Source organism: Uloborus diversus, chromosome 4 (genome assembly GCF_026930045.1).
Source record: "Uloborus diversus isolate 005 chromosome 4, Udiv.v.3.1, whole genome shotgun sequence".
Taxonomy (NCBI): domain Eukaryota; kingdom Metazoa; phylum Arthropoda; class Arachnida; order Araneae; family Uloboridae; genus Uloborus; species Uloborus diversus.
In genome coordinates, this window is record NC_072734.1 from 149,286,439 (window position 1) to 149,308,136 (window position 21,698).

At 32.5% G+C, this 21,698-nt stretch overlaps 1 protein-coding gene across 1 annotated transcript in view; it reads right to left on the bottom strand.

Moving 5' to 3' along the window:
• LOC129220914 (hemicentin-2-like) overlaps positions 1-21,698 on the bottom strand; it is a 210,181-nt gene that overhangs the window by 109,837 nt on the left and 78,646 nt on the right. The window contains exon 4 of the mRNA XM_054855349.1: positions 15,999-16,316. Within this exon, the coding sequence (XP_054711324.1) occupies positions 15,999-16,316 (318 nt within the window). The remainder of the gene's footprint in view (positions 1-15,998; positions 16,317-21,698) is intronic.

Here is a 21,698-nt window from a genome sequence, read left to right on the forward strand (position 1 = left end):
AGTGACAAAGCATGAAGGATGTGAACGTCATATTCCGCTGTGTCAATAACAGACTGGTTTAGATCAACGGAGATAGACGGACAGACAGAGGGTCAAGCTGGACTTGATGTTTGGTAGCACTATCTGGCATATAGTGAAATTCTCAGAAGATGGAGCACATGCTGTGACGCTTTGTTCAACTAGTTAAACAACGAACCATTCATCAATGAGGCACGCGTTACGTAGTTTTGAAGCGGAATATAATAACTTTGAACTGAATTAGTTGTAACATTCTATTGTTCTGGTGATGTTTCGGAAAATCACAAACACTGGATTTGAATCAAATCTTTTAATCCAATAAATCAACGAAATATTTAGAAAATGATTGATGTGTTTATGTTTATATTTTTCTAACTAAAAAAAGTGCAGCAATGAAGATCAACATGAGTAAAAGAAAGTTTATTTAACGTATTAAGTATTTAATGTATTTAATATTTTTAAGTATTTAAATATGTTATAGTATTTAATGTGTAGATAGAGTTTTAGTGAGTGTAAAACTGAGGACTGGTGAAACAATCAGTAAGAATATTACAATACGGAATTGAAACAATCAGTAAAAGCACAAATTTAGTTTAAAATATAAGTATATTTATCCAAGGTGCGAGATAACATTTAAAAAAAGTAATTGGAACAAAAAAAATTAAAAATATTGGGTGAAATAAAAAACAAAGTTTAATAATCCATTTGGAACTGTTCCAAGTAATTAAAAAATAAACTTGATATACTTGTAGTGGAAGAGCTTTTAAGCAATCTCAATTTTTAGATGTTATTATGAGTTGAAAAGTGAGAAAATCGTTGATTTTGTTACCAAGTTGCATTTTTATCCCTTGAAGAAGTTATTTGCAGTACCTAAGAAACACGATAATAAATTAAATTGTAAATATTTTCCCTACCTTATCGGTTTTCTTTGGATCTCCTTCTATTTTACGGTCAAAACAAATGTGTTTACACATTTTAGTTATCATATTCAAAATTTACAGCGGTAAGTGAAGTCTCACGAAACCACGTTTTAAATTTCATTTTATAAGCAATGAATGGGATTTTTTTAATAATAAAAATACATCAGACATTGTACATATCTTTAATCAACACTGCCTAAATTTTTCATGAGAGAAGTTAGAGAAAGAGTAAGATGATAAACATAATTCTAACATTCAAGTCAGCAGAATAACGAATTATAATCATGTTCTTGATAAACTCGCCAAAAAAAAAGGAAAAAAAAAAAAAAAAAAAGCAGAAAATATGTAAGTCAAAAATAATTATTTGCCTAAGTCCTGAAAGTAGAGATCATAAAGATAAAGGTGGCATAAATATAGAATGAGGAGAATTTCATTTTCACACTAATTGCAACTCATTAACGAATTCTATCTTTAGGGAATTTTAACACAACATAGAATATGCTTTTAGGGCTTTCATTTCTTTGCACATAATTTTGGTACAAGTTTTATATTCCTATGGGAATGTAACTTTAATATTTTTAGTTCTTGCTGTTGCAGCAAATGCAAAACAATAAGAACAATTTTTCATAAAACACATCTTGATGAGTTCTTGATGAGAAGTTCTAAATGATTTCAGATTTTTGAATACTGTATGCTTTCGAGCAACAAATGTTACAGTAAATGAAAAATATAATCCGTTCGTTGTTACGTATTATTTATTTATTTATTTTAGTACTATATATATTTAAAGGTTGCCGTCAAATGACTAGACCGCGAAGATATTTCCCGTACCAGAGTTTGTGCAGACGCCTAATCAGTTTTAGTACCTTCCTTTGTCTAAAAACAGCCTACTGCAGAATCGTCAAGTAGCTAAAATTATTTCATCATATTGTTAATTGGTCAGAAAATATTTTACCATAATTTTACTAATTTTTGAGATTTTCATTTAGTTACAACATGCTTTGAATATCACTGATCAATTAAACGATCATCTAAACGTGAACATCGACTTAAAAGAGTGCCTTTTCATGTACAATTCCTCATGCTTCATGTTTCATCATGATTCATCGCAGTTGTAACACTTATAAAAATATTCAAAATGATGCAGTCGCTATCATTAGGCCGCTAGATGTTTTCATGAATGGACTAAATGACAAAGTGGTTCATTCATGGAAAATGTCAAATATTGTTGTAACTTCAGCTCAATTACCTTTGAAAATTGCTCAATTGTTATAAATGATATGATAATGAAAAATATAATATCAGTAATTCCTGAAAACATTATTATAACTTCAAGTCAAAATTTTTTATAAATTTGATTAAAAGTTTAGAACATAATAATAGTTTCAAACACTTTTACTGATAAAGAAAAATTAAAAAATTAGTAAAATATGGTCAGTGGACAAGTGAGAGCATGTAACGTGCTACAGTAGCTTACAGTAGAAATGGTGGTAGAGACTTAACGAAGTCTGCCGACAATCATGGAAGATAAAAACCGGTTTGTTGTTACCTTAGTCACTTTTTAGAATTTTAAGAGATAAGACCTCCGAAATAGGAATATGTTTAGTGAATCATATTTTGAAACTAGAGAAGACGTTTTTGGAATTAATTCCGAAAAATCGGAGGAATTGGCCTTTCAAGAGGCTGAGGAAAATAACATGTCCCACAGATTTAATTGAGACAAAAAGTCGGTTTGTACTATATCCTCTGGTAGTTTGACTTAAGCTTCTGATTTCAGTAATAAAATGTTCTATATGTTTTGTTATTTTAGAGAGCTAATACAATCTTGCGTTGAACGAAATTTTTAAAAATCGATTTTAAAAAATTCTGAACAGTTCAAAAGAGGTTGGAAATATATTCGCTAAGAACAGTTTTGCACAGGAAAATATCAAGTAATGAACGATATGTGATGACAAAAGCTGTGTGTTGTGTGAGTGCAGTTTTTTTTTATTTTTATGTTCCTCTTATACGAAAATAAAACATTTAAACAAATCTTTTTTCTATAACGTATTGTTATGTGTAGTGTTCATTGCTCACTTGTTATAAATATTAGTGAGTTATGTAATGATTTTTTAATTTGAGAATGTTGTCCTTTGATGGAAACTTGATGATCCATCCATAGCAACAGGTAGTCATAAATGGAACACATCCTAAAATATTTATTTCTGATTTTCATTCTTTATTGTGTATATTTATCATGAAAGTGAATATTATTATTAAAAAAGAAATATACTGAGAAATAGTTCCTATAATTAACTTGAAATTTAAGTTGGAGTTCCTTCCTTAAAAAATTCGAAAACTGTTATGTGGTGCATTTACGGCAACCTTCCCCTATGGTATTATGCACATATTAGAAATTTATTTATCTAAATGCATTCAGTAAAAATCAAGTATTTAGTACCACTTTTTCTTAGAAAAAACTTGATATTGCTCGCTACAAGAAGCTATAACTTTTTTTTTTACTTTTGAGCTGAAAATATGGTATCACTGCTCTCCTACCATTGAAATTGCAAAGATGTTCGAATCATTGTTTGTCTTATGTAAATCAGTACAATTTTGCTGCTCTCGGTTGGGCTGAACAATATTGTTTACAGTTTTCTGTATTATGAAAACCTACATTTGCTTACTTCATTTCCAAAAAAAAGTTGCCTCAAACTACCGTGTTTCTCAACCCGCGGGTAGAAACTCCAGCTTAAATTGGCTAAGCATTTTCTTGAGGTCACAACATTATTTTTACTTTTCAGATTTATAATACAGTATTGACTCAAAATTATGCTATTTAGGAGGGGCCGATAAAATTGAGCACAAGAATTTGCTTAAGTCGAGGGCTTTATTCGGGTCGCGGGTGGGGGTTGATTTTATATTGAAATTTTATTTGGGAATATTCGGTGTCTGGACCTAACCCAATTTTTCCTAATCTAAAATGTACATTAAAAAACGGATAGAATAAGAAAGCGTACATCAATTTTCATGTATTTTGTTAATTAACGCTAATCGAGAGCATTTTTACAAATATTTTAAACAGTTTCAATAACCATGATACTAAGTTAATCAAAAAACGAATGAAATAGAAACATTAAAAAAAGGCATCCCCAATTTGAGAACCTCAAAAATGAAAACAAACCATGACACAAAAATAGTTTCTAAATAGAATAAAATAGTTGGACCTAACCCAATTTTTCCTAATCTAAAATGTACATTAAAAAACGGATAGAATAAGAAAGCGTACATCAATTTTCATGTATTTTGTTAATTAACGCTAATCGAGAGCATTTTTACAAATATGTGAAACAGTTTCAATAACCATGATACTAAGTTAATCAAAAAACGAATGAAATAGAAACATTAAAAAAAGGCATCCTCAATTTGAGAACCTCAAAAATGAAAACAAACCATGACACAAAAATAGTTTCTACGTGACTAATGCTCCGAACTTTAAAATTAAACTCTACCAAAATAACTTAACGAGTACGGAATATTTCTCTTTAAACAAACTCAAATAATCTCTTCCAGCGTTCTGGCATTTAATCCGCCCCAATAATACACTTTCAAGCAAATAATGGGGAGCTGATCGATTTTTCACTTCCAGAAAACCACTTCTCTCCATTTGAACTACTGATATTAGTTCGTTTCGTGTTTAGGTACATTTAAGGAAAGCAATTAAGACACACTTCAACTTGTCGAGTTTAGGGCTAAGCACTATTAAAATAAGTACAAGATAGTACTGAACATTTATGGAAGCACGTGTTTTACATCTTGTAGTAAACTCGATGTTGCTGCTTTTAAGCATAATTTTATCATGTCTATCAAAATAAATGGTCTTTGCTCCCATACACAATTTTAAGGTTGTTTAGGTAAGATCTGTATAAGATGATTGTTGTTCACAAACATTGTCCTGTGTTCTAATTATTAAGTCTGTGTTTATTGCTAAATCAAGTACACACACGTTGCAGCTCTTAAACGTTCTGCAACCAAGGTTTTAAAAATAAATGGTGATTGTGCCCAAAGTAAATTTTAAGTGAGAGTTCAGATAAGACCTGTACAATATAATAATTTGCTCACAAATATCACTTTTTATTTACAGAATCCTCTCTGTATTTAAGGCAAAAGCAAATTGCACAAACGTTGCTGTCTTTAAACATTTTATAATCATGTCTATCAAAGTTAAAACTCCTTGTTCCCATACAAAATTTTAAGGTATAGAGTTTAGGTAAGATCTTTACAATATGATATTTTTTTCTCAAATATTACGCTGTATTTAAAGAATTATTTCTGTATTTATTGCTAAAGCAAGTGCACAAACGTTTAAGACCTTAAACATGCTTTAATTATGTATATAAAAATAAATGATCCTTATTTCCTGTACAACACACACACAGATTGAAACATCCACTTATAAATCTATAACAAATGTATTCCTCACCAAAACTTCCATTTCTTCCTATAACATCTGTTAGAAAGCTCAGTGCTTTGAAAATTTTTCCCAAAATTTCAGATTTTTTAAAATATTTTCTTTTTTGGTGTATCTAAACTATTATCCTAAGTGCATATAATTTAATTAACTACACATCAAACTAGCACACAACTGAGAAAACATCCCGTTCCTGATATTAGCAGTAATTATTAATTATAAATTAGATTTCGGAAGTGTAAGCGTCAGATAGTGCAGAGTCAATAAACTTGGCTTCAATCACAGTGTGGTCACGCAGAGCAATCTGTAGGATTAGTCACGCATTGGAGGTAATGCGGATGAATTTGCAATGATAGTACACGTGACATCGAAATTCGATATTTCTCTATCATTGCAAGAGTTAATTACATAATATATCATAGTGTAAAGTTACCTTGCTGAACATTAAAATTTAATAAAGTTATATTAAATTTATATATTGAAATGTGATAAATAAATATTTGGACGACTTAAAATATTGGAAAGATTTTTCCACAACCTAACTGCAGCTCATCAAAACTTAAACTCTGTAAAAGAAAAACGTTGTTTTGATGTACTTTCAAAGAAGCAATTCTATCTATATTTTCATGTATACATAAAAAAGCACTTTATATTAATGTTTATTCAAGACTTTCGTCCCCTTGTATATTTTTGCCGCTTCGCACTTTTTATTAGCGAATTTTCATTTCACTCCTTTTGTGAAAATTATGTTGAAATCGATATTAATAAAAGATAAATTTTCTCTAACTTCAGATGGGATGAAAGATTTTTGTGTAAGATTGCAGCACGCACCTAGGCCTACACAACCGTGATTATTGATTCGCTGCTTAATAAATCTAAGTAAAGGCTCCAGCCAAACCTAAGCTGGTCAATTCATAGACATCTAAAGCAGCATATACAAAGCAATGTATATTTGAAAATTATAATTTGAAATTTGAGAATTATAAATTTATCCTCTGCCCATTTTTTCCTCTGCTCTTCACGTGTATACCTACAAGTACATTCTAATTAAATGATGCATTGCATCTAACGCATTATTGCGACGTATTAATTGGTTATTTTTTTCTTCTAGTTTACTTAATCGCGATTTTCTTATTTACAAGTAATAGTCTGAGAGTTGAGAAGTTTAAATAACATTTTTGTTTACGTTAACGTTTCAAGAATGCCAATTTATTAAAGAATATAATATAAATATGTTTCTTTAACATAAATTTGTGTTTTATAATTCCTTTCAAGAACTATTAGTTTCAATGTTATTCTTATTATGGTTCTTTTCTTTTTCAGTATTCATTGTTAATAAAATAAATATAGTTTTTTCCATAAATCGAGTACAGCAGACAAAGTAAAAAATTAGTTTTTCGTACTTAAATACTATTTAAATCTGTACTCAAGTAGTTGACATAAAGCATTACAAGTATATCCATGTTTTTCTACCAAAATAGTTCTCTAGATTTCCAAACAACGTCATATTTACGCATTTCATTGTGTAAATACTTCGGAGAAAATATGCTTTCCATTCAGACAAATGACTTCTACTCCAAATCTCAACTTTTAATATGATGTGAATTTTAAATTAGAAATCGTTATGAAACCATCTTAAACTATTTCATAGAAGCCCTAACTCCACTGTTAGATCACAGAATGTAACTTTTAGATTGTTTAGTTAATATTATTATAAAACTAGTAGGAAATAGTAATTTACAAAAATAGTGTGTCAAATATATTTTGCTTTGAACGAACACTAATAATGTTATGTGCAAACGAAACATGAAAACATGTGCTAAACTGTAAATATGAATAAAAGTATCCTCATAAATATAATAGCGAATTCACTAATCGAGTAACGCTCTTGACGTCATCAATATTTGATAGTATTTTCTGGCAATGTTTGACATGCAGGGAAATATTTTTTTATTTTTTGTCGTCAATGGCTAAACAAGATCTGGTAACTTAACTGTTTTACTGGTAAGACTAATTTTAGGAGAATGAATAAAAGAAAAAGTGGTCAACAATGAACGCTATCAACTGGAGTTTAGGGCTCATCCACCGGAGTTAGTGCTAAATATTCTCAGGGGCAAATAGAGTGGCAATTTCTTCGCTCAAATGTAGAAGCAGTTTTCATGTGTCCGGCATGGACAGGCGATTTTCTAGGTCACATTCATAGAGAAAAACATTCACTTCGTCAAAAAATTATAAAACTTCAGATGCACTTATACAAAGAAAAACTAATTAATTTTCCTTATTTGAGTAAAAAGTTATAACAGATACAAAATTGTCTATAATGTTATGTATATATGCAAATCGCACCGTTAAAATATGCAAATAATATTTACTTAACAAGTTTAACACGATGTTTTGAACTTGAACATCAATCATCGGCGTAGTCATAACTCCATCAATCGCCAAGAACATGAACGATATTTTAGAAATGTCAAGTCTGCAATTCTAAACAACACCCTTACACAAAGCATCGATACAAAACTTAACACTCATTTAGAACCCACCCCTCTTCCGATCGTTCTAAACTAATGCGAATCTAATGCAATTCTTTCTTCTTTGTATAGTAAGGACTATTAGCTCAGGGGAAGCGCATTTATGCATAACCTTTGACAGACAGATAATTGGACACTTTGGAATGCGGCACAATTAGCAAAAGCAATTATCACCGTCCCTTCCCTCATGGCCGTTAAGTCGCTTTTAAAATGGAAGATGGGGGTAATTATCTGTAACTTTAACGATATACGTGCATATACAAATGGAAAAGCATATCAGCTGTAGTTAAAACCGCCATTTGACGGCGAAAGACGTTTATATCGGTAATATGGATGATTTAATTTACGCCAATGAAAGACGGGCAAGCGAATAAATTCTGCCATCGTGACAGAAAATCGTTGCAATGAAGATGTTTGGAAGCATCGTTGGAGAGATGGCTTGTTTCATAAATTGTAAGTAATTTGCTTTAATGTAAGAAGCCTCCTTTGAAGTAAAATGTTTTGAGAATAAAATAATTTTACTGCAATAAACGGAACATTTTGGGTAGCGGAAAGTTATTCAGTGCGTTAAAAGGATTAGAAATATCTTAAAAGTAGTATCTTACTAATATTTTTCAAAATGACATTAAAAGAAAATGTCGCTTTTCAAATTAAATACAAAATTGATTTATCGTGATTTAATTATAAGTATTGGTTTGAATTTACATACGAAACGTCATTGATGTAAACTATTTAAAGACGTTCACATAAATCAATGTTTTGTAAACTTAAAAGTTATCTTAAAATATTGAGATGGTATTGCTACATAGTCAATCCTTAAATTTATTTACACTTTTAAATTATTACATATTTGTTTTTTGCCTTGAGAAATATCATTTTGAAAATAGATGGAAAAAGGAAAACCCCTTTTTACCCATAAAGGACAAATGACTAGTTTTGGGGTTCAAACCAGAAAAGAGCAGGTATGTCTTGTACTGGCAATACCAAGTTTGTAATCGATATTTCAGGAACACCATCAATCAATTCGTAGAAGGGCATCTTTCAAGAACTTCCCTACACCAGCTTTCACTATATAAGTTGTTATCTACAGTATGATTTATTTTGTTACTGCTTCTCAGTCACTAATAGTGAATTGTACAAGCTTTTAAGTTTTTAAAGGGTATCTTCTTTAAGTACTTGTCATTTCTGTACTTTGTCAGATAGCTGTGTTATTGGTACGTATTCATTTCTTAGTTTTTTTTCCTATCACGTAGATATATCTTTCTTTTAAAATTATTGAAATATTTAAGATTCTTTGAAACTAATGCTCCGAGAACTAGTCAATAAAAATAATTTAGTTTTAGGCGTATATGAATATAATTAATTTTTTGGCAATTGTTGCTTAGAATTATTACTCAGAATTTATTGTAAAACATGAGCTAAATTTCGCAAACGATAAATGAGAAATACAGCAGTAGCATAAAATACTATTTATTTTATTAATGAGTTCTTTATTTTTGTTGTTGTTCAGACATACTTTTTAAAAGTATTTTTTTAGCTTTTTTGTTTTAATTCTCCTCTAATTGGTAAGCCTAGATATTTTAAGTTTGATTATATAGTGAAAAAAAGAAGGTTTTTATATGTATTTAATGAAAGTAATTAAATTTAGCTACCATGACCGTAGTTTTTAGAATGCCTGTGACTAAGCAAGTGTGACCACAACTGGTCCAACTAATGTGATACAATTTATTTAAATATATATATATATATATAAGTCATAGTTGAAAGTGAATGAGAATTTCACAGCATTAAAGGTGCTATGTCTTAAGTTTCAATACAGTGAAAATTATATTTTTCTATAAACTAGAACTGCAACATCACACTTCAGCAACAATTCCAATAGCAAGAAAAAAAAATCTTTAACCATACTTATAACTAGACATTTGCTCGAAAATTGTTTTCCTAGACATGGCAGTAAAAATGTATGACTTACTTTAAAAAAAGTTTTAAAAAATTAAAACAAACTTTTCATGTTTGAAATTACGCAAACTAGTTCAAAGTTTTTAGAAAAATTGCTGAAATTGTACTTATTAAACACTAAATTTCTAACCAAAGCTATTCAGTACTAGCATTTTTGCATAAACTTGCTAGCCTAAAATGGCAATAATAAATAATCAAATACGTTCTATTAAAAGTTAAACTTTTTTGAATTTTATCAAACGCTGTTAATAAACAGTATAAAAACGAAACATTTTACGAGTATCATTAACTTACTAATAATTGCTTGTGATTAAAATTACCCATAATCAAAATGACTGCATTTTGATAGTTACTGCTAACTAAAACTAAGCACAACAAGTGTAAAACTGCGGAATGATGAGAGAAAGAACTAAAACAGTAAGGAACAGAAACATCAAATAATTTAAAATGATGAATATATTTTGAAAACCTTTGATCTTAATTCAAAGATAGAAATTATACGAAACAATAAAAGATTATCTTTAATTTGACTTTTAACATTTCTTTTGTTATTTCTATGATCTTATCATTTCTTTCTCTTTGAAAGGTAATGGATGTTTCGCTGAGTTTTGAATTCATAAAAATGTATCTCAAGAAAATAAAAAAAAAAATCTTTAATTAAAATGAGTAATCGATCTCTTAGTGTATGTTTTATATCAGTTCAACAAAGAAATGGCTCCACTTCATTTAAAATTTCATTGATAGCCTATGGCACTGAACTTTTTAAAATGATTGAAAACGTTGAAATTGTACTTTTTCTGAATGTCTTAGTCTTTTATTTTGTTTTACGAAATGGATACTATTACCGATCCCTTTGAACTGTAATATGTTTTTTGTATAACTTTTATTTAACTAGTACTTAAACATTTTTTTAAATACGTATAACTTAATTTAATTAATCTGGATTGAAAAGTACAATTAGATACACGAATGAATTGTGAAAATCACACGATTTCTGTCAGACACTAGATTTAAAAAATACGCCATTGGACTTCGTACTTGAGCCCCCATTTATTAAAACAATTTTGGAGCCTCGTGGGCAGCTAAAGTGTCACAGAATGCCTAGAAAGTTGATGAGGTATCTTTCAGTCAAAAAGACACATTATTATTTCAAAAGCTCTTTCAGATAAAAAGTCACAATGTTACTTAACCCATTAAGCGCCGCTATATGAACCACATTGAAAATACTTAAGTTTTCATGTGTTTTGATATTCAATACACATCTCTAATCATATGTAGCTGAAATTTCGCAAAAATATTTATTAGGTTAGGAGATATGGTATGGTCCCAAAATGGGAGACTTGGCGTTTAATGGGGACAACATACATATCCCTGCCACTATGTTGATACTTGAATAATTTCTGACTAAATCCAAATGGAAAGCCCTAAAATCGTTTTTATGTAATTAATATGGCTAGGTATTGGTACTTTATGTACATATTTAACATATTCAAGCTTTAAAATGTAGAACTTTTAAGTTTTCATGACACCTAAAGCTATACATTTTGGGCCCCCTTGCAACAAAAGCTGTGGAGGCCAGCCCCAGAGACTAGCAGTGTATATTTTCATTATTAATAAGCAATAGTATGCTAGTTATTTTCAATTTCTTGAGCCGTTGGGGCCCTTAAGAACGTCTCCCCCCCCTCCCTCTGCCCGTACATCACTCTGTGTCTGGTTTCCATTCTTGTTGCATTCCTTTTTCTTATACATTTTTGTACAAAACGGAACTTTTCCCACACATTTTACTACCTTTTAGCAAAAAGCCTTAGGATTTTCATACACAAAAAAAGAGGTAGCTATTTTCTATTAACCATGTAGGGGGATCGAGCAATGGTAAATGACAATGACATGAAGCACTATATAAAATGTATCTTATAAAATGGAACTAAGATATTTTTGGGCTCCCTGATGGTGTAATTGTGTTATTATAAGCAAGGGTTTTTTTGCAGTCAACATTTCGTTTGCTTCACAACATGTTTGATGACATGATTTATTCATCATCATAATGTTTTTAGAGATAAATATGTAGCATGCTTCGCATGGAGGAATTATCAACGGTCATAGTTTCTCCGATTTCATCAAACAAATTACGATAAATGGTAAAAATGTAGAGTGAGACAGTTATCGCATTATCTGTGATCTAAACGATTTCTATTACAGTTTTTTTTTCTCTCAACTATCTGAAAAGAATTTGGCGATTCACAAACAAGTGATACTGCACTCATCTTCTTGTTTTGAACTAAAATATATTATTTTAATAGGGTTTGAAGCTCGTAGCAAAGTCAAAAGTTCTTACTACATTTTTGATTTAAAAAAAAAAAAAAAAAAGTGAAGAAATTTCTCTATTGAAATTCAACTTCCCTAATTGAGGGGGGAGTGCCCTCAAGGGGGAGGGGAGCATGGAGCTGACTGAGATACAAAATATTTTTATAGAGGGGGGAGGAATAGTTTTAAAGGGAATTTGAACTCCTTTTACGGAAATCTCTTTCGTGATCTGTAGAAATTCAAAGAGATGCGTCATCCTGCTTAGAGAGGATTGGCACCCCTGTTTTTCGAGAACTTTCTTCTAAAGGAATTAAACAAATGGAATGTTACTTGTTTTGATAAAAGCACCTGCTCTTGACCTTGAACAACAAAAGAGTGTTTACAATGAGAAACTACAAAGGGGGCTGTGGGAAAAAAGGGGAGAGTTCATTCATGCAAAATGGGTGAAGACGATTTCTACTGGGCATGACTTGCTCTGCTAATCAGAACACGCCAAGTCTCCCATTTTGGGACTTCAGTAAATAAAGTCCTCTAAAACTCCTTTAAATTATTTTTCTTGACCCCTGTTTGTTGTGATTTGAAAAAAGGTCTATTGAGCTTCATATTCCATGTTCCTAATTTCCTGCATTTGCATTTATTATTTTTAGGGAATTTTTTCCCCGTGTAAGGCAAAAACAAGAAATTTTCGCAAAATTAAAAATTTTTTCAAAAAAGAATTTACATTCCAAACCTTTTTGAAAATATTACCAGTAAAGTTTGGTTTTCTGTCATTCATTTAAAAAAATTTCAAAATGATATCTTAATTACTTGATGAAGAAAAAAATCTTAGTTGAAGGTTCCCAAAATGGGAGACTTGGCGCTTAATGGTTAAAAAGCTCATGATTTTGTCTTCCTAAGATAAAAACACTAAGAGTATTTGACCTACTATGAGGCAAAATTAAAAAAAGAAAAGAAAAAAGGTTTATTAAAACAATTCTTGGACACAACAGCCGGCACATACATGGCATCTTAGTACTAATGTACTATGCGTTGGCTGTTGTTTGGTTCTACAGTCCGATGATACCATAAACTGAAGTTGAGGTGAACCCAGTGGCATAGCTACAGTTTCTTCCACTCAGGGCGGTACCTCAACTCGCTGCCCTATCAGGGGTGTCCACGAGGGGGGGAGTGTATGGCGCAGACTGCGCCATTTTAAGGGGAGATTAATTTGACAGAGTTTCTTAATTCATTTGGAGGGACTCTCGTTTCGGGGGGGGGGGGGGCACTGCGCAGCATTTGATGGGAATGCGCTACTGTCCTTAGAGGCAATGGGCACCCCTGCGCCCTTTTGGTACACAATAGTTAACATATTTAATGGGTAAAAGTATTTAAGTTATATCTTTAAAAAAAGAACTTTAAAATATACATACGAGTACATGCATATTTTTTGGTAATGCTAGAGCAAAGGCTGATTGGATTTCCTTCCAAAATTTTTTTTCAAAATTAAAGTTATATTTTGCTTTCTTTAATGACGTTAGGGGATCAGGAGTTCCTGAAGGAATATTTTCGTAATCGAAATGTTAGAAACGCAATTTTTGCCTATCTTTGGAGACGTTAAAAGAAAATATCGAATATTTGGGGTCTCGCTCCTAAAATTTTTCGACTTAACTGAAAAGCGCAATGGTAGGTAATCTTGGGTGCCGTTAGAGGGGTCCCTTACATCACCACAAATGTTGGAAAGTCAGGCTCTCATTTATAAATGTATCGCAGTTTTTTTTTTTTTTTTTTTTGATTCCTTTAGGAAGAGGAGGATTTTCCTCAAATCGCCCTTGAAACTTAGGAACATTTTAGGCTATTTTGGACAAAGAAGGGTTCAATTCTAAAAGTGAAATTTTAAGCTCTCCGTGGTGATGTTACGAAAATGGGGGGGGGGGGTGCAGGGCCTTCCCACAGAGGCTATGTTTTGCAGTTTTTAGGGGAAGGGTTTGGGCTCGTGAGCTCTCCTGGAAATGTGTGGATATTGAAGTTTAAAAAACGCAATTTTGTCCATCAAGTTGAGAAGTGAGGGGACCGCATTCTCTTCCGGTAATGTTTCGGGATTGAAGGACAAAAAAGTGAATTTCTAGACTGTCGTTAGAACAGCAGTCCTTGATGAAGTAAGATGAAAACAGTGAGTTCAACGGCTCAACCTGGACATTTTTCGACAATGAAACTCTAAAAAACGTGATTTTAAGGGAAGGATTGATATGTCAGGAGCTCTTCCGCCTAAAATATTTTTTCTAAGCTATAATTTGGCGACGTTAGACAGGGGGGATTCCGGTCGAAACTCGTTTGAAACTGAAATCTCTAAATACGGCATTTTAGGCTATGTATGTATGGCCAAGTTAAAGAAGACACGGGAATGTGGCTCTCCCCTTCCCTAAAAATTTTCAAACTTAAAATCTTAGAAATGCTTTAAATGGTGACCTTATAGAAAGGCGGGTGAAAATAGTGGATTCAGCTTAAAAGTTTTCCGAAATTAAAGGACAAAAACCGCGGTTTTTGACTAATGTCTCATCAAAAGGTCAGGGGTTATACCAACGTTACAGCCCTCTTCTGAATTTATGCTTGAGCGGTGGTGCACTTAAATTTGATACGCTCAGAAATTAGACTATTTCCTAGATTTAACATTGCTACATCTTGGAATTCGGATGATTTTTTATAACCTTCCAGCAAGCGCAGTCTCTATACGCAAATGAAAGTAGCGCATCTCTGGGATACACTATTACCTACGTTTTAGGAATTTTGGCATATATCGCAGTTAAACCTCGTAAGTCTAGTACGTTTGTCGTGTTAGATTATGATTTGATGTCATTTTTACGTTTAGTTGAGATTAGTGTTAGAATAGAAACAGCGTATGTGAGAGATATACGTGCAACAGATTAGAAATTTTTATTAGAATGCGCTGGAGCATCGTTTATACGTAATTCTAGGCACCGTTCTAAAAAAAGGCAAGCAACTGAGCATAAGAAACAATCTTCAAGAAACAAAAAGTCTAGTATGAGAGTAATTTTGTTATCATAAAACCCCCGAATATTTCTGAGTACCACCCGAATATTTAAAAAAGAGATTTATTTTCTATTGTCTCCAATAACAGATTAAATGACACAATTTCCTCATTGGGAAAATGTGCTTAATTTCTTTTTCATATCAATACTGTTAAATTGTAGATCCACCCCCTCCGCCGCACTCTAGCTACGCCAAACATAGCAGCATTATAAAGGCTACGCAGTTTCTACTCACATCATTACGAAGCTGCCAGGTTACGTTTGCCTCAACTATAGTACTATTATTAAAACTGATTCGAAGGGTTACAGGAAGAGCCTGTCTGCAATAGATCGGTTAAATCAATGCTATCTAGGGACCCTCAGATTCTCAAGCGGCCCTAAAAACTGTATTTTGTTGCTTTAAGAGGAACAACATTAAAGGCCACAACCCAACAGCTTCATAGTTGGGCTCGCTCAAACTGAATAATTCGAAATTCACATTACTAGTTTTACATTACCAGTTAATCTTTATAAATATTATTTTGAAAAGAAAAATAATTTTGTTTGTTAATAGTATGTTATTAATCTATGTTTTTTTCATTATAAATCCACATAAAGGTACCAATATTTTCGAGTACATCAAGTAATTTCAAATCAGCTTAAACTTTTAACCCAAACACATTAGTTATCTTCCCGTATATTAAAGGTCTTAAAACTTTATATTCATAAAGAAACATTGCTTTTTTGATGGTAAACGATTGAGAGGCATTTAAATACCTAACACAAAAAGCAAACAAATGCAGTTACTTACATAAAACTTGAATATCCAATGACTTTAAAAGAGGTGCCTCTCCTTTAGTTTGTAGCACTGAATTGGACCCTTTACAATAATATGTCCCCATGTGGTCATGCCTAGACACAGGCACTTGCACTGTGCTCACAGTACTAAACGTGCCATCTGCAGCAAGATCCACTTGCGTGTCTGGTTGAATATTGAGGACATCCGACCTGTTAAACCACGTTGCATTTGCTGCAGGTTTAGCTCCTTCGATAGTGCAAATGAGAGTCACCATTTCACCAGCCGTGACTGGTTCATCTGGTCCATCAACTTCTAATGATGAAGGGCCAACTAAAACAAAACAGATGCGTTAAAAATTTAAGTAGTTAAAGGTCGAATGATTTTTTTTTAATAGGAGAATTAATAAGCACCATTAGAGTTATAAAGACAATCCTGGTTTTTAGGTTTTATAAGGATATTGTTCGGGGTTTTAAGGTTTATGTAAATAGTTTGAAATTATTTTACAGTAAACTCCCGATTATCCGCGGAAGTTGGTAGCACAAGAGCCGCGGATAATATAAATCGAGAATAAACCGTAAAATGGCTAAAATGTGTGACAGACAATGTAAATATTGTCCTTCCTCAAATTGCCCGCAGTGAATTAGTACTTTCGTTAAACAGAGAAAATATGTATAGTAAAACATATTTTTACTTTTGCACAACAAAACTTAACATCAATAAATAACTAGTGTATGTCCGATAAAAAAAAAGGTAAAAAAAAACTAAAACAACTGAAATTAAATTTATGAATTTTCGTCAAAAAACAGCTATCCCGAGTAGCATCAACTCATCGGCCGATGATCGGCCGTTCATCGAAATCCGATCAAACTTTGATCGGTCGATGATCGGCCGATGATCGGATTCCGATGAGTTTTCATCGGAAATTGCTCCAATATGTCTCATCGGCAATAGTAGAATCCGATCATCGGAATCCGATGAATTTTGCTCCCTATACCGATGAGATTTGGAGCAATATACGAGCAGTGCTGTTCCTAGGCGATGAATTTTGGATAAAAATACGATGAGATTTGGAGCAATATACGAGCAGTGCTGTTCCGAGGCGATGAATTTTGGATGAAAATACGATGAAATTTGGAGCAATATACGAGCAGTGCTGTTCCGAGGCGATGAATTTAGGATGAAAATACGATGAGAAGTAGTAACATCTACGATATAAGGACAAGCAGGAGGGAAAAAAATTAACAGTGGGAAGAAAACTTGCAGAAGGGGTATTTATCGGATGACGTCATTTAGGAATTACTTAATATATATTATTTTTTTAATAACTTGTTCAATTAATTTCTAGTGTAACACTAATGTCGCTCTAGCCGGGAATCGAACCCTAGACCTCTGGAATACGAGATTCATATGCTAACCACTAGACGAATTATACTCGCTCCAAAGTGGAAAATAATGTATTAAATCGAAAATCATTTGTGGCGCCATCTATCGGGTGGCAAGGCCATGACAGATTTCTGAACGGAAAATGAGAATTTCATTCAGTGAATATACTTATGGCGCTATCTAGTGAAGAGTCGGAGTCGGTAATTTTGGGAGTCAAATTGAACGGAGTGGAATTGTTTAGAAGATAGAGAGAAATCATTCAAGAGCCGGAGTCTCATTTTGTTCGCAATTCCAGTGAGGTAATCGGCGTTGAAATCGTGGAGTTAAAGTTGAATTGATTTTGCAGCAAATTGGAGTAAACCCTTCCAAAATCCAGGAGTCGGATTCGGAGTCAAAGTCTCAGTCATTTTTCCTCCGATTCTCAAACTTGAATGTTGATCAATAGTCAGATATTCGAATAATAAAACTTATCCTATTTTAACAGTTGGGAGATTTCCAAAAATTTTAGATTGGGAAAATTTTTATCGGAAAATTTAAACGACTTACTTTTTTTAAGATGAAATGTAACTCGGCAAATTTTCATTGGAAAATTTGATCGTTACGATCTCTTTTTCCGATGAAATGTAGCTCGGCAAATTTTCATCGGAAAATTTGATCGTTAAGATCTCTTTTTCCGATGAAATGCAGCTCGGCAAATTTTCATCGGAAAATTTGATCGTTACGATCTCTTTTTCTGATAAAATGCAGCTCGGCAAATTTTCATCGGAAAATTTGATCGTTACGATCTCTTTTTCCGATGAAATGCAGCTCGACAAATTTTCATCGGAAAATTTGATCGTTACGATCTCTTTTTCCGATGAAATGTAGCTCGGCAAATTTTCATCGGAAAATTTGATCGTTACGATCTCTTTTTCTGATGAAATGCAGCTCGGCAAATTTTCATCGGAAAATTCGATCGTTACGATCTCTTTTTCCGATGAAATGCAGCTCGGCAAATTTTCATCGGAAAATTTGATCGTAACGATATAGTTTTCCGATAAAAAACAGCTCATCGAAAACCGTTCTCGGATTCTGATCGCAACGATATCAGCGTGCATTACGCGATGAGTTTAGGAGGAGTCGATGATCGGCCGAGCAAAATCCGATGAGTTAATGCTACCTGGGATTGGTATTTGCTTTTTACTGCGAAAACACATGCTCTTGATTGTTGGTTGACTCTCGGATAATCCGCTCGCAGATAATTGGGAGTTTATTCTACATCTTTTGATTTGAATTGCAACATATCATACCATTGTACAAGAAACTGGACCTGATTACAAAATATCCCATCTACGCCATAGTCTCGGGCCCCTACTCTTCAGGGGCCCCTAAAGGCTAAAATTTGACAAATTGTAAGGGTGCCTTGAGAAACTGTTTGACCTAGTGTCCTTCTACATCCTAATCGGACCTAGACTAGAAATATTCCTTGGAAAGCTATTTCAGATTCATGAATTCTGCAATTACTGTAGGGCAAGCAGAGAAAGTTTAAACATTTGAGATGTATTAACTGTCCTCTTTTCTTCTGTTTAAATATTTATTGAACTGATGAACACCAAATGACATCATGTTATCAAGCAGAATCAAAAGTTGTAAGCCTACATATTCCTTATGCCTTGAAATAACAAGAGAGGTTTCGCTTTATTTTAAACTGCAACGTAACATCTTCATAGCCTAGCATTTTCAAATTTGCATCACCAAGCCCACGGACCGTTTTTGGAAAGTGAAAAAACAATTTTTGATTTTTTCTTAAGTTTAAGCCATTGTTTCATAAGACCTGTATTAGCTCTTTTTTTTTCTCTGTATTTCCAGTGTAATTTCTACTGCACATCATTTCATTTCTATTGTATTTCATTTCTAAAGCAAGTATCCCATGGACTTTTTTATGCTGCGCATTGTAGAACTGCTAGTATTGAATGGAATACTTTTTTATCACACAGAAAGGCAGCCGATTTTAGTGATATGCTAACAAGACCATTATTCAGTGCTTGATAACGGAGATCCGTAATGGAGTTTTTCTCTAGATCAATCACAATTTTCCTTTGCGGGAGATTCAGTCAATACTTGAAAATCAAAAAATAAGACTATAAGTTTCCCATAAAAGCCTTTGTCGTAAACATCTTAACATATGTCTGTAAATTACTATACTGGGATTGACAATATAGCTCAAATCCACGGATTCTTTCGAGGGTAAATTATATCCCTCCACTATCACCGCTCTTTGGCACTGCTTCATATCAGGAGGGGGGGGAGGCAAACAACATGTGTTTAGGATAACTCCTCTCCCCATCTTAATAGTAAATACAACTAGTTTACAAACCCTACTATTATAGGCATGCAAAACATATAAACATGTTATATTGAACCAACAACGCCCTCTTACCGTAAAATATTATATTTGCACTTTTGTTTTACATATTGTCATTTGTTCATGTCTACAGTAAAAAAAAAGCAATGTATAACGAAATTCAATGTGGACTAATAATTGAAAACATAATATTTTATACGCTTTTGTAAAATTTATAAAAATTATTCATAATTTGTCGAACGTTATTGGTTCAAAAACAACGCTTTTGAATATTTCACTTGGTTTAATTGCGGAATGTTGTTCTTTAAGTTAATCAATAACTGGCTAGATTTTTTTTAGTAATCGATTTAGAAAATAATACAAATATTTTTAATCTTATTCAAGAGTTTTAGAAAACTATTATTTTTTCCCAGGGATAAAATTAGCGTTATTGTTTAAATACGCCAATTTAATTTTTGCTCCTTTAATGGTTCAATAAGTATTGGTTTAAAGAGAAAGACCCATTCCGAGTATACGAGGTTCAAATCCTAGAATATTGTTTTTGGCTAAAAGTTATAAACGTAGCTGTCAGACATTTCAGTCTCTTCATCATAACAGAGTTCATCTGCTGAATTGGCAAAGCATTTGAAACAATGTAATCTTTAAGAGTAGCACAAGTTAAAAATGCTTAAAAAGTTTAAAGAAAACTGAAGCAAAGTAAGAAAAATATAAGAAATGTTTCAGAGTCAAAATTCAACTGTATCAGAGATGCAATCTGCTGCAGTTTGCAAGTTTTTTCTCTAAATTGCGAGCTTGACAAATTTTATATTTTATACTTTTCATGAATAAAACATGACACAATCCAACGAACGAAAAAAAGCTAAACTCCGAAACGAAATAAATTTCTAAATTTTTCTGTGTTCTTCAAGTGCATCTTTCTGAAATGTTTTCTTAGGAGGAAAAAACATTTTGCAAAGAATTTTACCTTTGGTCCATTACGGCATTAACAATAAAAAATGGCATTTTTGTGCATTAAAACTGTTTCCCTTTTTCTGGTTTAGATGTTTAGCAAGATTAATGCATACCTTCACAAAGAGTTAGTACGCTGTTAAGATGATTAATATGATATTCGAAAACTCAAAACTCAGGTATATTGTAATATACGTGATAAAAGTGTGTTTCTTCATTGGTTATTTCTGTAGTTAAGAGTAAACATCAAATTGAATCCCTAAAAATGCAAGAAATGCGATATTATGATCATAAAAATTACTTCCCATTTACTTATATGCGATTCATATACTATTTTAACCATTGCAAATATTTTTTTATATATATAACCGCATTATCTGTAGTCCCCATACTAACAGAATACATTACCTGATACTTATTCTATAGATTGTCATGAAACATTGCTAAAGCCATATCAAGAAAACATGGTATTGTGGACAATCATGTCATTTCTCTTACAGTCTCAGGACACGCAAAATATGCTTTGAACTAAATATTATATCATCGCTTATATATCGCTTAATTTGGCAAAATATCACCAAGTGACAGGCGACAAGAGTACGGAGCCTCTGAGACACGCATTTGAAGGCGGGTTTTCTTCCCCAGTCACCGCAGGCTATGAGAGATGGTGAGTTGAGGGCGGGTTTGAAATACGCTGCCGAAAGATAATTTTTTTTTGAGAAGAAAATTGCGAAAATGTAAACTAGTATAAGTATATATTGCAGTAAAACCTGTTAAGTTGATCACCCTTGTAAGTTGACCACTCAAGTAGTAAAGTAAGACAAAACAACGTTAGAAGAAGCACAAATTTGTAAATTACAGCAGACACGTGTTTCGGCGTTTCAGGGAACGCCTTTTTCAATGCAAAAAATAATGAGGTTATGGATGCGGATGTCTTTTCATCCATAAGCTCATTATTTTTTGCATTGAAAAAGGCGTTCCCTGTAACGCCGAAACACGTGTCTGCTGTAATTTACAAATTTGTGCTTCTTCTAACG